Source organism: Salmo salar, chromosome ssa24 (assembly GCF_905237065.1).
Source record: "Salmo salar chromosome ssa24, Ssal_v3.1, whole genome shotgun sequence".
Classification (NCBI taxonomy): Eukaryota; Metazoa; Chordata; class Actinopteri; order Salmoniformes; family Salmonidae; genus Salmo; species Salmo salar.
Genome location: NC_059465.1, coordinates 23,230,628 through 23,247,163, shown reverse-complemented (window position 1 = coordinate 23,247,163; position 16,536 = coordinate 23,230,628). Strand labels below are relative to the sequence as shown.

The following is a 16,536-nucleotide window of genomic DNA, read 5'->3' as shown; positions in this document are numbered from 1 at the left end:
TCACAACAGACCAGTAATAGCATATTTACCTCTTTTCTGGTTATGGTTACAGACAAAAAGTGATGTGTGAGGTATGCAACTTCTAAATATACAGTGCATTCGGAAAGTATTCAGATCCCTTGACTTTTTCCACATTTTGTTACGTTACAGCCTTATTCTAAAATGGATTAAATGGTTTTTTTCCCCTCACCAATCTACACACAATACCACATAATGACAAAGCAAAAAAAAGAAATATTACATTTACTTAAGTATTCAGACCCTTTGCTCAGTACTTTGTTGAAGCACCTTTGGCAGTAATTACAGCCTCGAGTCTTCTTCGGTATGATGCTACAAGCTTGGCACACCTACATTTGGGGATTTTCTCCCATTCCTCTCTGCAGATCCTCTCAAGCTCTGTCAGGTTGGATGGGGAGTGCTGAGTACCAGGCAACTGCACAGCTATTTTCAGGTGTCTCCTAGGGCTGTTGCAGTGACCGTATTACTGCCACACCAGCGGTCACGAGTCATGAAGTCAATCAAATTCAATGTGACCGTTTAGTCACGGTAATTAGGCTTCTCCAAGCTCTGATGCTGCTGATGGTCATTAGTAGTCTACCAAACTTGCTAACTGCCTGGTACTCCGCACTCTATTGTCCCTCTAATCACTCTGACATCAATGCAAATGTGATCGAAAGTCGAATCAAACACTTCAAGACAGCCCATGAGCTCATGTTGCGCAACATTTGTGCTAGAAAACCGAGTGATGGCCTCTATTAAAAAGAGGAGGAACGCATCAGCTTTCTATAGGCTAAGCCTACAATATTTATTTCTCAACTTTCCTAATATTAAGCAACTATTAAGCACAATGCTTATCTTTACAACAGGAGTATAGCCTACCTGGCTGGCATGAAAATGAACCACGGGAAAAGCGTCCTCCATTCACTATTTAAGGGCAGAGACGACATGTTTTTTTTCCCCTGCTCTTGTTTCGAGACAGGTGCATGATAATGGTCCATTCTAAATCAAAACGAATTTCACAGATATATTATTTAGCATATGTAAAGACAAGATAAAATCAAGAATAGTCTGATGGGTGACAATATTAGCCTATCACTTGTGAATGATGCCCGGCATAAGGCAAGAAACAATGCTTGTTTTTTGCAACATGTTCTAATCGTAGTCACACACCTCATGCAGCCTAGCCCATAGGCCTATATGTTTTTATAAGGTTTGTATTACAACTAAAGTGGCCAAATATCTTCTTTAAATTAAGCACATTAACTTCTTTGGGTTCTGGGGGCAGTATTGAGTAGCTTCGATGAATAAGGTGCCCAGAGTACACTGCCTGCTACTCAGGCCCAGAAGCTAGGATATGCATGTTATTAGATTTGGATAGAAAACACTCTGAAGTTTCTAAAACTGTTTGAAGGATGTCTGTGAGTATAACAGAACTCATATGACAGGCAAAAACCTGAGAAAAATCCAACCAGGAAGTGGGAAATCTGAGGTTTGAAGTTTTTCAAGTGATTGCCTATCCAATATACAGTGTCCGTGGGGTCATATTGCACTTCCTAAGGCTTCCACTAGATGTCAACAGTCTTTAGAACGTTGTTTCATGCTTCTACTGTGAATGGGGAGAGAATAAGAGCTGTTTCAACCAGGTGTCTGGAAAAATGCCATGAGCTCAGTCACACACGTGGCCATGAGAGCGAGCCGAGTTCCTTTTCATTTCTAAAGACAAAGGAATTGTCCGGTTGGAATATTATTGAAGATTTATGATAAAAACATCCTAAAGATTGATTCTATACATCGTTGGACATGTTTCTACAAACTGTAATGCAACTTTTTTGACTTTTTGCCTAGACTTAGTGCATGCGCCTTCTGCATTTGGCATAGTGAACTAAACGCGCGAACAAAAAAAAACGAACATTTATTGTGTAACTGTGATTCCTGGGAGTGCATTCCGATGAAGATCATCAAAGGTAAGTGAATATTTATAATGCTATTTATGACTTTTGTTGACTCCACAACATGGCGGGTATCTGTATGGCTTGTTTTGGTGCCTGAGCGCTGTACTCAGATTATCGCATGGTGTGCTTTTGCTGTAAAGCTTTTTTTAAATCTGACACAGCGGTTGCATTAAGGAGAAGTGTATCTTTAATTCTATGTAAAACACTTGTATCTTATATCAAAGTTTATGATGAGTATTTCTGTAAATTGATGTGGTTCCCTGCAAAATCACTGGATGTTTTAGAGGCAAAACATTACTGAACATAACGCGCCAATGTAAAGTGAGATTTTTGGATATAAATATGAACTTTATCGAACAAAACATACATGTATTGTGTAACATGAAGTCCTATGAGTGCCATCTGATGAAGATCATCAAAGGTTAGTGATTAATTTTTATCTCTATTTCTGCTTTTTGTGACTCCTCTCTTTGGCTGGAAAATGGCTGTATGTTTTTTTGTGACTAAATTAAGGATATAGGAGTACCTATTTCTTTGTTAACCGCCCAACACAGAATAGCCGCATGTTTGCACTCCCTTAAATCGTTTGGAGAAAATATCCTTTCTATTTAATTCAGCTTTGTACAGTTGTAATCTTCATACTATAAAATAATGCCTCCTGCAGCACAGCACCAATGCAACATGATGCTGCCACCCCCGTGCTTCGCGGTTGGGATGGTGTTCTTCGGCTTGCAAGCCTCCCCCTTTCTCCTCCAAACATAACGATGGTCATTATGGCCAAACAGTTCTATTTTTGTTTCATCAGACCAGAGGACCTTTCTCTAAAAAGTACAATCTTTGTCCCCATGTGCAGTTGCAAACCGTAGTCTGGCTTTTTTAATGGCGGTTTTGGAGCAGTGGCTTCTTCCTTGCTGAGCGGCCTTTCAGGTAAGGTCGATATAGGACTTGTTTTACTGTGGATATAGATACTTTTGTACCTGTTTCCTCCAGCATCTTCACAAGGTCCTTTGCTGTTGTTCTGGGATTGATTTGCACTTTTCGCACCAAAGTACGTTTATCTCTAGGAGACAGAACGCGTCTCCTTCCTGAGTGGTATGACGGCTGCGTGGTTCCATGTGTTTATACTTGCGTACTATTGTTTGTACAGATGAACGTGGTACCTTCAGGCGTTTGGAATGTCCTCCCAAGGATGAATAAGACATGTGGAGGTCTACAATTCTTTTTTCTGAGGTCTTGGCTGATTTCTTTTGATTTTCCCATTCTGTCAAGCAAAGAGGCATTGAGTTTGAAGGTAGGCCTTGAAATACATCCACAGGTACACCTCCAATTGACTCAAATGATGCCAATTACCCTATCAGAAGCTTATGAAGCCATGACATCATTTTCTGGAATTTCCCAAGCTGTTTAAAGGCACAGTTAATTTAGTGTATGTAAACTCCTGAAATATTGTGATACAGTGGATTATAAGTGAAATAATCTGTCTTAAATAAGCATGCCCCATTCAAAAAATGTTGAACCAGGAACAGATATAGCCCTTGGTTCACTCCAGACCTGACTGCCCTTGACCAGCACAAAAACGTCCTGTGGCGTACTGAATTAGAATCGAATAGCCCCCGCGATATGCAACTTTTCAGGGAAGTTAGGAACCAATATACATAGGCAGTTAGGAAAGCAAAGGCTAGCTTTTTCAAACAGAAATTTGCATCCTGCAGCACAAACTCCAAAAAGTCCTGGGACACTGTAAAGTCCATGGAGAATAAGAGCACTTCCTCCCAGCTGCCCACTGCACTGAGGCTAGGAAACACCGTCACCACCGATAAATCCACGATAATTGAGAATTTCAATAAGCATTTTTCTACGGCTGGCCATGCTTTCCACCTGGCCACCCCTACCCCGGTCAACAGCCCTGTACCCCCCCCCCCCCAGCAACTTGCCCAAGCCTCCCCCATTTCTTCTTCACCCAAATCCAGATAGCTGATGTTTTGAAAGAGCTGCAAAATCTGGACCCCTACAAATCAGCTGGACCAGACAATCTGAATCCTCTCTTTCTTAAATTATCAGCCGAAATTGTTGCAACCCCTATTACTAATCTGTTCAACCTCTCTTTCGTATCGTCTGAGATCCCCAAAGATTGGAAAGCTGCCGCGGTCAAACCCCTCTTCAAAGGGGAGACACTCTAGACCCAAACTGCTACAGACCTATATCTATCCTACCCTGCCTTTCTAAGGTCTTCGAAATCCAAGTTAACAAACAGATCACCAACCATTTCAAACACCACCGCACCTTCTCCGCTATGCAATCTGGTTTCCGAGCTGGTCATGGGTGCACCTAAGCCACGCTCAAGGTCCTAAACGATATCATAACCTCCATCGATAAGAGACAATACTGTGCAGCTGTATTCATAGACCTGGGCAAGGCTTCCGACTCTGTCAATCACCACATTCTTATCGGCAGACTCAACAGCCTTGGTTTCTTAAATGACTGCCTCGCCTGGTTCACCAACTACTTCTCAGACAGAGGTCAGTGTGTCAAATCAGTGGGCCTGTGGTCCGGACCTCTGGCAGTCTCTATGGGGATGCCACAGGGTTCAATTCTCGGGCCAACTCTTTTCTCTGTATACATCAATGATGTCGCTCTTGCTGCTGGCGATTCTCTGATCCACCTCTACTCAGACGATACCATTCTGTATACTTCTGGCCCTTCTTTGGACACTGTGTTTCAGTGGGGGAAAAAACGATTTGATCCCCTGCTGATTTTGTACGTTTGCCCATTTACAAAGAAATGATCAGTCTATAATTTTAATAGTAGGTTTATTTGAACAGTGAGAGACAGAATAACAACAAAAAAATCCTGAAAAACGCATGTCAAAAATGTTATAAAATGATTTGCATTTTAATGAGGGAAATAAGTATTTGACCCCTCTGCAAAACATGACTTAGTACTTGGTGGCAAAACCCTCGTTGGCAATCACAGAGGTCAGACGCTTCTTGTAGTTGGCCACCAGGTTTGCACACATCTCAGGAGGGATTTTGTCCCACTCCTCTTTGCAGATCTTCTCCAAGTCATTAAGGTTTCGAGGCTGACGTTTGGCAACTCGAACCTTCAGCTCCCTCCACAGATTTTCTATGGGATTAAGGTCTGGAGACCTTAATGTGCTTCTTCTTGAGCCACTCCTTTGTTGCCTTGGCCGTGTGTTTTGGGTCACTGTCATACTAGAATACCCATCCACGACCCATTTTCAATGCCCTGGCTGAGGGAAGGAGGTTCTCACCCAAGATTTGATGGTACATTGCCCCGTCCATCGTCCCTTTGATGCGGTGAAGTTGTCCTGTCCCCTTAGCAGAAAAACACCCCCAAAGCATAATGTTTCCACCTCCATGTTTGATGGTGGAGATGGTGTTCTTGGGGTCATAGGCAGCATTCCTCCACCTCTAAACACGGCGAGTTGAGTTGATGTCAAAGAGCTCCATTTTCGTCTCATCTGACCACAACACTTTCACCAGTTGTCCTCTGAGTCATTCAGATGTTCATTGGCAAACTTCAGACGGGCATGTATATGTATTCTTGAGCAGGCGGACCTTGCGGGTGCTGCAGGATTTCAGTCCTTCACGGCGTAGTGTGTTACCAATTGTTTTCTTGGTGACTATGGTCCCAGCTGCCTTGAGATCATTGACAAGATCCTCCCGTGTTGTTCTGGGCTGATTCCTCACCATTCTCATGATCATTGCAACTCCACGAAGTGAAATCTTGCATGGAGCCCCAGGCCGAGGGATATTGACAGTTCTTTTGTGTTTCTTCCATTTGCGAATAATCGCACTAAATGTTGTCACCTTCTCACCAAGCTGTTTGGCGATGGTCTTGTAGCCCATTCCAGCCTTGTGTAGGTCTACAATCTTGTCCCTGACATCCTTGGAGAGCTCTTTGGTCTTGGCCATTGTGGAGAGTTTGGAATCTGATTGATTGATTGCTTCTGTGGACAGGTGTCTTTTATACAGGTAACAAGCTGCAGTTAGGACCACTCCCTTTAAGAGTGTGCTCCTAATCTCAGCTCGCTACCTGTATAAAAGACACCTGGGAGCCAGAAATCTTTCTGATTGAGAGGGGATCAAATACTTATTTCCCTCATTAAAATGCAAATCAATGCGTTTTTCTGGATATTTTTGTTGTTATTCTGTCTCTCACTGTTCAAATAAACCTACAATTAAAATTATAGACTGATCCTTTCTTTGTCAGTGGGCAAACGTACAAAATCAGCAGGGGATCAAATACTTTTTCCCCCCACTGTAACTAACCTCCAGACGAGTTCAATACCATACAACTCTCCTTCCGTGGCCTCCAACTGCTCTTAAATGCAAGTAAAACTAAATGCATGCTCTTCAACCAATCGCTACTAGCACCTGCCCGCCCGTCCAGCATCACTACTTTGGACGGTTCTGACTTAGAATATGTGGACATCTACAAATACCTAGGTGTCTGGTTAGACTAAACTCTCCTTCCAGACTCACATTAAGCATCTCCAATCCAAAATTAAATCTAGAATCGGCTTCCTATTTCGCAACAAAGCATCCTTCACTCATGCTGCCAAACATACTCTCGTAAAACTGACTATCCTACCGATCCATGACTTCGGCGATGTCATTTACAAAATAGCCTCCAAAACACTACTCAGCAAATTGGATGCAGTCTATCACAGTGCCATCCGTTTTGACACCAAAGCCCCATATACTACCCACCACTGCGACCTGTATGCTCTCGTTGGCTGGCCCTCGCTTCATATTCGTCGCCAAACCCACTGGCTCAAGGTCATATATAAGTCTTTGCTAGGTAAAGCCCTGCCTTATCTCAGTTCGCTGGTCACCATAGCAGCACCCACCCGTAGCACATGCTCCGGCAGGTATATTTCACTGGTCATCCCCAAAGCCAATTCCTCCTTTGGCCGTCTTTCATTCCAGTTCTCTGCTGCCAATGACTGGAACGAATTGCAAAAATCACTGAAGCTGGAGACTCATATCTCCCTCACTAACTTTAAGCAACAGTTGTCAGAGCAGCTCACAGATCACTGCACCTGTACATAGCCCATCTGTAAATAGCCCATCCAACTACCTCATCCCCATACTGTTCTTTTTTGCTCCTTTGCACCTCAGTATCTCTACTTACACATTCATCTTCTGCACATCTATCACTCCAGTCTCTATCACCAGTGTTTAATTGCTAAATTGTAATTATTTCGCCACTATGGCCTGTTTATTGCCTTACCTCCCTTATCTAACCTCATTTGCACACACTGTATATATACTTTTTTTTATATTGTGTTATTGACTGTATGTTTTGTTTATTCCATGTGTAACTCTGTGTTGTTGTTTGTGTCACACTGCTTTGCTTTATATTGGCCAGGTCGCAGTTGTAAATGAGAACTTGTTCTCAACTAGCCTACCTGATTAAATAAAGGTGAAATAAAATAAAAAATAAAAGTCTGTAAACAATTGTTGGAAAAATTACTTGTGTCATGCACAAAGTAGATGTCCTAACCAACTTGCCAAAACTAAAGTTTGTTAACAAGAAATTTGTGGAGTGTTTGAAAAACGAGTTTCAATGACTCCAACCTAGGTGTATGTAAACTTCCGACATCAACTGTATGTAAATAAGGTTTTGCAAAAATGTCTAAAAACCTGTTTTCACTTTGTCATTAATGGGCATTGTGTGTAGATTGATAATGGCATTTCTTTTATTTAAGACATTTTAGAATAAGGCTGTAACGTAACAAAATGTGGAAAAAGTCAAAGGGTCTGAATACTTTCCGTATGCACTGTAAGTCTCAGATACTGTATATTGTCTTATGTTAGATGTTGACACCAAGTTAAAAACCCAAATCACATACTGTACGGTAATTCGTCATAAAACTGATGAAAGCAGCAGTGGTGCATATTTGTTGTCACTGGAATTGAGGTCCAAACTATTCCCGACACAAGACCAATGTTAATTGGAGGGGGATTTCTGTGAAAACCATTGATTTATCACTACTTTATTTTGGCACCATAACAATGAGCACTAAGGCAGTCTCAGTGACTGTAAATAGAAACACCTTGAATCAAGATGAAAGAGCACTGGAACACATCTCCAGCACTTCATAAGAGAAAGACATTCTCCCCTCTCCCGTAGTGTCTGCTAAAACAAACACAGTAATCATGTCACAGGAACGTGGCCAGATCACTGCAGCATAAACATTTATTTCCAGGGGGAAAATGGAGGCAAACAACACCCATTGCCATGGTTTCACAAAGCCGCTTGGTTTTCATTTGTGCTCTTAAGAAAGACGGAAGAGAAAAAAACACCTTTGATGGCGATTCACTTGCAAGTGAATATTTTCTACTGAGCAGCTCACATGGCAGGAGAAGCACATTCTCTCCACATCTAATGGACGGCTGCTTATGTTAGCTGTTGATGGAAAACTATCACATCTCATTTTTGGTAAAAAATGTTGGACGATATCTTGTGAGGTCATTTGGTCCTTATGCAACAATTGAATGTTTATGGAAAAAGTTTTTGGGAATAAGATGGATGGGATGACTCGATCATTCTTACTCTTTCTGTGTGTTGAAGAAGAGTGTTCTATGGATGGACTTTAGAGCTCTCCATTGCATTTCTGCATTTAGAGGGCTAACAATTGCCATACACGTCTTCTAAGTTAACTTTCATTATGGGTTTCAAATGCATTTCCCATGGAAAGCTGGCAACACTTTCTCCACTAAATCCCTGCCACAAAGCAGAAAGGCAAAAAAATATGTTATTCATGAACTCAAATTATCGTTCCTTTAAAAGTACCCAAAGTCTACAGTTCAAATGTCTAGAATCACTTTTGTTTCAATAAAGAGTTTGGGACAAATGAAAACCCAAATATATTTCCTTTTACAATCCTCTTTCCACAAGAAACACAGTTCCCTTCACATACTGTGAGAGAAAACAGCTGAGAATAATCTAAAAATCACACCCTTATTCCTTCTGATAAGGTAAGAATACTGCCCCCAACAACTGTGCTGCTTATTTCAGGAAAACTATTGCTAAGCAGTTTTTCAGCACAATTTCAAGTCCTTCACTAAGACAGAGATGAAAGGTTTCTTATTGCCAGTAAAATGGTAATCCATTGACATAGCTTGGTATTTCAATACACTGGAGTAATCCTAGGTGATGTATTTGTGTTGGTGATGTACTCTTACCAGGATGTGTGTGAGGACAATCTTGATGAGCGGAGACCCAGACAGGTTGACGGACAGGGCAGGCGATGGCTCCACCTTCAGTGAGATGAGGAAACTGGCCACCTGGATCTTATGGTCTTTGAAATCAGCCGCCTCGTTGATCCTGAAGAGAGAGAGAGAGAGAGAGAGAGAGAGAGAGAGAGAGAGAGAGAGAGAGAGAGATGATACAGAATGTCACTCGAACACCAATAAGATCTCTGCTGGGGTGTTCTATCGACACAGTAGTGTCACAGAGGGCTCAGAACAGTAGCATGGGAGTGGGACTCTGATACATCTGTCAACGTCATCAATCACAGGGAAAACACAGCATCTCGTCAGGAGCTTTTCTAGGTCAACGTAAGTGACGGTAGGTTGTAGAGGCAACACCCCCATATCATTGTGCAGACGGACATTCTCACCCACTGGGGAGTGAAACACAACCATTATGAACTAACCTCACCATCAATTGTAAAAGAAACGTGTTTATCATTATCATCCGCTTCACGGAGAAACTCGTTTAGAACAAAGTATATTGTTATATGTTGTTGCCGAAGCAGATTAATCCCAAGTGCCTTATAACTTATACATATTATATTTAGAGCTGGATATCTGAAGAGGCAGTCAAAGTTACGTGCCGTATTGAGGGCCACTGTGACGTCCTGACCCTAGTAAGATGTAATTTTCTATAGTAGAGTAGGGCAGGGCGTGACAGGGGGTGTTTTGGGCTGATCTATGTTTTCTATTTCTATGTTTAAGTTCTAGTTTTCTATTTCTATGTTGGGATTGTTTGGGGTTGATCTCTAATTGGAGGCAGCTGATCCTCATTGTCTCTGATTAGAGATCATATTTAAGTAGGGGTTTTCTCATTGTTGTATGTGGGTTATTGTCTTTTGAGTAGTGTGTTGTCCTCTCTGCGTCACGGTTTGTTTTGTATTTTCAAGTATTTCAGTGTATTGCATTCAGTTTCACTTTTAATAAATATGTGGAACTACGAAAACGCTGCATCTTGGTCCACTCCTTCAAACAGCCGTGACAGCCACAATATAGTCAGTCCAACTTACTGAGCATAAAATACACAATTATGCCATTGATGAAGTCTGCCAGTTACTACATGTTTTAAAGCAAACAAGATTGTTTAGGCGTATACCACTTAATTACTTTAATCAAATTCCAAGTCATGCAAAGAATAAATGTCACAGCATTATCGAAATACGCATCCCCTATTGATGGGGAAAGAAGTATGGGGTCGAGTTCCTGTATGAAGTTAATGGCAGGGTGTATCAATCAGTGGAGGTTAAGTGGTGAGATGAGAGACAGCCTGGTGGGAGACTGATAAGGACTGGCCCCAGGCATGATCTGTTCTTGACGACAGGAAACAAGGGCGCCACTCCACCAGGGGAGACACACAGGAAGTGATCCTGGCTGACGCTCAGAGCGCTTAGTGCCGTAACATCCCTTAGATTATCTGAGATCACTTCTTCTCAATGGCGGTAATTCATAATTGCGCGGCGTGCAAAGTAAACAATTTTGTTTATTCCGTACTTTTCGGACTAGTCTAATTCCAAACAGATGATTCGACAACCTCAAGCCTTTTCAACTAAATGCTTATAAATGAGAATATGACATTACTTTTTGCAGGCCCTGAACTAAGTTTGCTGTCTACTGTACTGTGTTTCGTCAGGATAACTTTATATGATACTAGTAAATGGTTAATAATTCATACACAGAGAGCATTCCTGTTTGGTATGATCATGGCTCTTTATGTGTCCTCCCATCCCCCTTACCTGGTCCTGAGGGGGCTGATCCCTGTGTAGTAGCTGTGCATGTTGTGGTAGAACACACCCACAATGGTGGTTTGGGCTAAGAGGGAAAGAGGGAGAGAGGGAGGGGAGAGAGAGGGGGAGGGGATAGAGGGAGGGGGGAGGGAAGGAGAGGAGAGAGGGGTCAAAGGTGAAACACAGACCCACAGCAGGGCTGAGAATGTGATGAGGCGCTGCTAAAATGCTCACAGGGAGTGGAACTTAATTAACACGGCCTCGCTGCCTCAGGTTGGCATTCCCTGACTAATGGGAGAGCTGTATGCTCACACACGGGTGAGACGGAGGGTTACCACGGACCACATGTGTGCTGGGAAATGATGCAAGTCACAGTGCCATGCCTGAAACAGTACAGCAGGAGGCCTGTGGTCTGCTCCTATGCACTACCCCTACCACCCAGTCCCACCTACTGTACAACATGGTAAACAATGACAACTAAAGAGGGATCTGAAGTACTTGAGGGTGAAAGAACCCCCTTTTCATTAAATCAAATCCCCCTCACCGAGTAAGAAAAAAAAAGTATTGAAAATACATAGGCCCATACTTGCATTCTAAATAGTAGGCATGCGAAAATATAAAGTTTAATAGTATGTCAAATTTAGAAAATTGCGTATGCTTTAAATGCCAGGATGGTATACTCATTTCAGCTTTTCATGTAGTAGAATTCACTGCACACTTTTGAAGAAGAGAATCGTCTATCCAGACGTGTGTTTGACAACAGCTGATAATCAGCTGATAATGAGATAAGGGGAGGTGCTGTACCCAAATGAACAAATGGCGGGAATCAACGCAATTGTGCATTAGATGAGGCATTCTCAGGATGGGGGAGCCTAGTATGTTGATATTTTGTACTAAACAGTACGTTCTAAATAGTATGTAGTTCGATTAGAACACATATCATTTAGTAAGTAGTAGGCAAGATAGATTTCGGACACCGCCATTGTATATGAAGGTAACCATTAAGTCAAGGTTTTTAATGTAATGCTCTTTGTTTGTAATGAGTGTAATGCCCCTTACCAGACCCTTTGAGAGATCAGCTGGTGGCCAGTTTGCCTTTAGGCATAATACATCTGCAACTTTTTATTAATACTTGGAAGTATCTCAGTCCAAGTGAAGAAAATGTACTTTTTCTGCACTTAATTGGCTTATAAAAGCTCCACTTGCTGCCTTTAATATAGTATACCATGTGTCAGGATGCACAATGTTACATTAACTCAATCTAGGAGCTTAGGTTGTCAGCAGTAACATTTATATTCCATTTCTGATAATGGTACTTCAATAGATTATTTAAATGATTGTTTCAACTGTTCTGCCTGCGGCTATGGAACCCTGACCTGTTCACCGGACGTGCTACCTGTCCCCGACCTGCTGTTCTCAACTCTCTAGAGACAGCAGGAGCAGTAGAGATACTCTCAAAGATCGGCTATGAAAAAGCCAACTGACACTTACTCTTGAGTTGCTGACTTGTTGCACCCACGACAACTACTATGATTATTATTATTTGACCATGCTGGTCATTTATGAACATTTTAACATCTTGACCATGTTCTGTTATAATATCCACCCGGCACAGCCAGAAGAGGACTGGCCACCCCTCATAGCCTGGTTCCTCTCTAGGTTTCTTCCTAGGTTTTGGCCTTTCTAGGGAGTTTTTCCTAGGGAGTTTTTCCTAGCCACCGTGCTTCTTTCACATGCATTGCTTGCTGTTTGGGGTTTTAGGCTGGGTTTCTGTACAGCACTTTGAGATATCAGCTGATGTACGAAGGGCTATATAAATAAATTTGATTTGATTTGATTCTAAATGTTAGTGTAGCAACACAGTGCGTTTGGGGGCCAACACAGTGCGTTTGGGGGCCAGGTGGAGCCAAGTGGATCTGACCCGAACACAAGTCAAACAAACACAGTTTTAATACTGCCATAATTACTGCCTAACCAGCACTCACAGCACTCACAGAGCAGATAAGAGTGAGCTAAGCAAATAAATGAGTTCACTGTGAGTTGAGGGGTTTCTTTTTAATTGACAGTAAATTGAATGACAAGTCTCCTTCTCTCTGACTCTCTCTGGTGTGTCTAAAGTAGTCACTGATACATCTATTCATAAAAGTCATACAGCACTGTAGCTGTACTCCTGTACTTTAAAGCATCACGAGCAGTCCCACGATGGCTCTCTCACACACTATCTTCTTCTGTGTTAAAGATCTTTAATCCTATCATCATGAAAAACTACTGCCCAATAACAAGGGCTTCCCAGTTGGGCAACTTTCTCTTGGCAGAAACAGTGTGCAGATCTAATGAGAAGTATTTATTCAAATTCAATCCAAGGAAGCTGTGTGCTGAGAAGTAAGAGCCGGACACAAAAGAAAGATGAGCCTATGCTATATTCTAGCAGTGTAATATGCAAGACAAAATAGGAATTACTTTGAGAGAGTAAGTATGTAAATGTATTGTATGTTCGTAGAAAAAGAGTGAAATGGGATGTAAGGGAACTCACACTGCATGGTGAATGCCTCGCCAGGCACTGAGATGTAGTTCTTTCCTTGCGTGGGGAAGCGGTAGAGTGGAAGATTGTAGTTCTGTGGGATCTTCATTAGAGAGTAATCTGTTCGGGTCAGAGGTTAGAAACAGAGAGGGACCACTGCGAGTGGTTAACTAACTCCAACACCAGGCCTGGAGGATTCTGGGAGCCAAAGGCACAGTGTTATTTGCTGGTGATGAGGATTTATGTGCAGATCAAAGATTTGACTTAGCCCCTGGGAGAGAGACGATGCAAGCTTGTCTACAGGCAAACAAAAATATTGTGCACAAATGGGGTCTGTGGAAGGATCATGGTTATCTAAGCTTTTGGGGAACCCAGGAAATGCAAACTTGTAGTGTATTCAAGGGTTTAAAAATGCTTCTAAAGTTTGTAATTTCCACTTTAAAATGTCAAACTTGATTTGCCCTAAAGAAAAATGTAACAACCCATACACAAATGTGTAATTAATTATACTCCACAAATTAAATTAAGATTAAGATCCTACATCTGTAGGGTCTCTAACACTCTTTTTACAGTTAGACACTGCAGTGTGTCAGTACAGTACAGTCAGGACTGGAGAGAGTTGAGTCACCATGGTACTGACCTGCTACAAAGGACTTTCCTCCCAATGAGATGAGAGAGTCAGGGCTGGGTCTGGACTCCAGGCTGGACACCATCTGGATCATTACTTTGTCCACTGTCTCAATCAGCCCACTGACCACAGGGGTGGACTCCTGCTCCGAACGGTCCAGTAACAACATTCACACTCACAGAGATACACTGACAACTTTTTGTTTTTGAGAGTTGGTCAATTATCATTGACATAGACTATAAAACCAAGTAGTTACTGTACATGCTTTAAGAGTGTTATCAGCTGGGCGTGGGACTATATATACACAGAGGTGGGACAAAGTCACTATTATTCAAGTCACAAGCAAGTCTCACGTCACAAGGTCCGAGTCTCAAGTCGAGTCCCAAATAGAATGGGTTGAGTCTCGAGTCAAGTACAAGTCGAGCATTCTAAGAGCAAGACAAGTCAAGCCGAGTCACAAGTTTTCAAATCAATTCTCAAGTCAAGTAAAAAAACATTTTACATAAATTTTTACATTTTAGTCATTTAGCAGACGCTCTTATCCAGAGCGACTTACAGTAGTGAATGCATTCATTTCATAAATTTTTTTTCTCCATACTGTAAGTAAAAAAACGATTTAGACATGCAAACTGAGACATTGGGACTATAAGGTCACATATAATAGATCTTTAGACGGTTATTCATATGTCTGTGTGTAATGAACACGAGGGGAGACAGAGAGCTGGTTTCAAGCGCAGGGAGCAGCAGGTGTTTATTGTAAAGGACCACAGGAGGAGGCAGGTAGCTGGGTCCAGGGGCAAGCAGAAGGTCATACACAGGAGGAGGCAGGTAGCTGGGTCCGGGGGCAGGCAGAAGGTCATACACAGGGGGTCCAAAAGGCAACAGTACAGGCAGGGAAAAGGCTAGTAACGTTGTCTGAGAGTGTGAGTTGTAAGCAGACGTTACACTATGAAGTTAGATTTTTTAAATAGTTCATTTTAAGTGAAAAACTTGAATGTTCTATCTGCATAAACCCATTTGAACTTGGTGCTATAAGGTTCTATCTGCAATCCAATCACAAGCCTGAACAATACAGTCAATATCAACTAGGGATATCATCAGACCCGGCTCGAGGATGACATGCCTGAGGGAGCATTTTCGATGGGGGGGGGGGGCACAACTAGTATTGCTTTGGAGCCCTAATAAAACAAGGTAGATTGGTCATACAGCTGTTCAAATGTATGAAAATGTATCTGAAATGTAGCTGTACACACCAATAACCATTGTTTTATATAATAACAGAAGAAAAATATGTGCCCCACTATGAAATACTATCAAAGATTCTTATAGGCTTCATTCATAGCTTAAACCTCAATCAGTACAACTATAGGCTACATTTCTGTTGAATTTGTGACACTACGCAATGAGCGGAACCTACAGTAATCAATATTTTCTGTGGGCGTGTTTCAGAAAAGCTAACTAAATCAAACAAAGTGCAGATTTTATATTCATAGCTGATGTGACATTTTCTACATGACAACACCCAATTTGAATCTGCCACGAATAAGAGTAAATGGCCATTCAGAGGGCAACACACACACACGCTATAGGAAGAGAGCAGAGCGATAACACACACGCTATAGGAAGAGAGCAGAGCGATAACACACACGCTATAGGAAGAGAGCAGAGCGATAAAGTAGGCTGTGTCGTTTTCACTTTTACAGTAGCCTATCACACAATGACTGTAATGCAAATGAATGATAACAGAGTGAACATTTGCCTACTTCTTTTAGTAGGCTACACACGGTATTGGTCCTATACTACTGCGACATACAAAATGTACAAAAATGTAGGCCTATCTGAAATGCAGCCATATACACAACAACTGTTTGCCTACAGTGATGTTGAAGAGAAGCCCCATGAAGACTTATCGCTCAAGATGAGCTCATTAAAAAAGCACACTTTAACCATCGATTCAGGACCATGGACAAAAGGCTACCGCCAGTCAGTGAGATGAAATTATGCAATGCCAATTTCAGCATCCCCGAAGTAGACAACAAGGACAATAGCAAAAAGCTTTGGAGCGCCTTAAATTACATTTCGGGCAAAAAGGCACACTCAGTTCCATCAGTCATTGAGTCAGATGGCTCATTCATCTCAAAACCCACTGACATTGCCAATTACTTTAATTATTTTTTTCATTGGCAAGATTAGCAAACGCTGACACTACACATCCAAGTATAATTATGAAAGACAAGCATTGTAATTTTGAATTCCATAAAGTGAGTGTGGAGAGGTGAAAAAATAGTTGTCTATCAACAATGACAAGCCACAGGGGTCTGACAACTTGGATGGAAAATTACTGAGGATAACAGAGGATGATATTGCCACTCCTATTTGACATATTTTCAATCTAAGCCTACTAGAAAGTGTGTGCACTCAGGCCTGG

The 16,536-nt window shown here is 41.8% G+C and overlaps 1 protein-coding gene across 5 annotated transcripts in view; it reads right to left on the bottom strand.

Annotated features, from left to right (window-relative positions):
- Nucleotides 1–16,536, bottom strand: part of LOC106585524 (adhesion G-protein coupled receptor D1) — a 70,228-nt gene that overhangs the window by 36,739 nt on the left and 16,953 nt on the right. For all 5 annotated transcript variants that reach the window (XM_014171828.2, XM_014171830.2, XM_014171827.2 and 2 more), the window contains 4 exons: nt 14,121–14,250; nt 13,493–13,600; nt 10,969–11,044; nt 9,167–9,308 (listed from right to left, as the gene is read on the bottom strand). In XM_014171828.2, the coding sequence (XP_014027303.1) occupies nt 9,167–9,308; nt 10,969–11,044; nt 13,493–13,600; nt 14,121–14,250 (456 nt within the window). The remainder of the gene's footprint in view (nt 1–9,166; nt 9,309–10,968; nt 11,045–13,492; nt 13,601–14,120; nt 14,251–16,536) is intronic.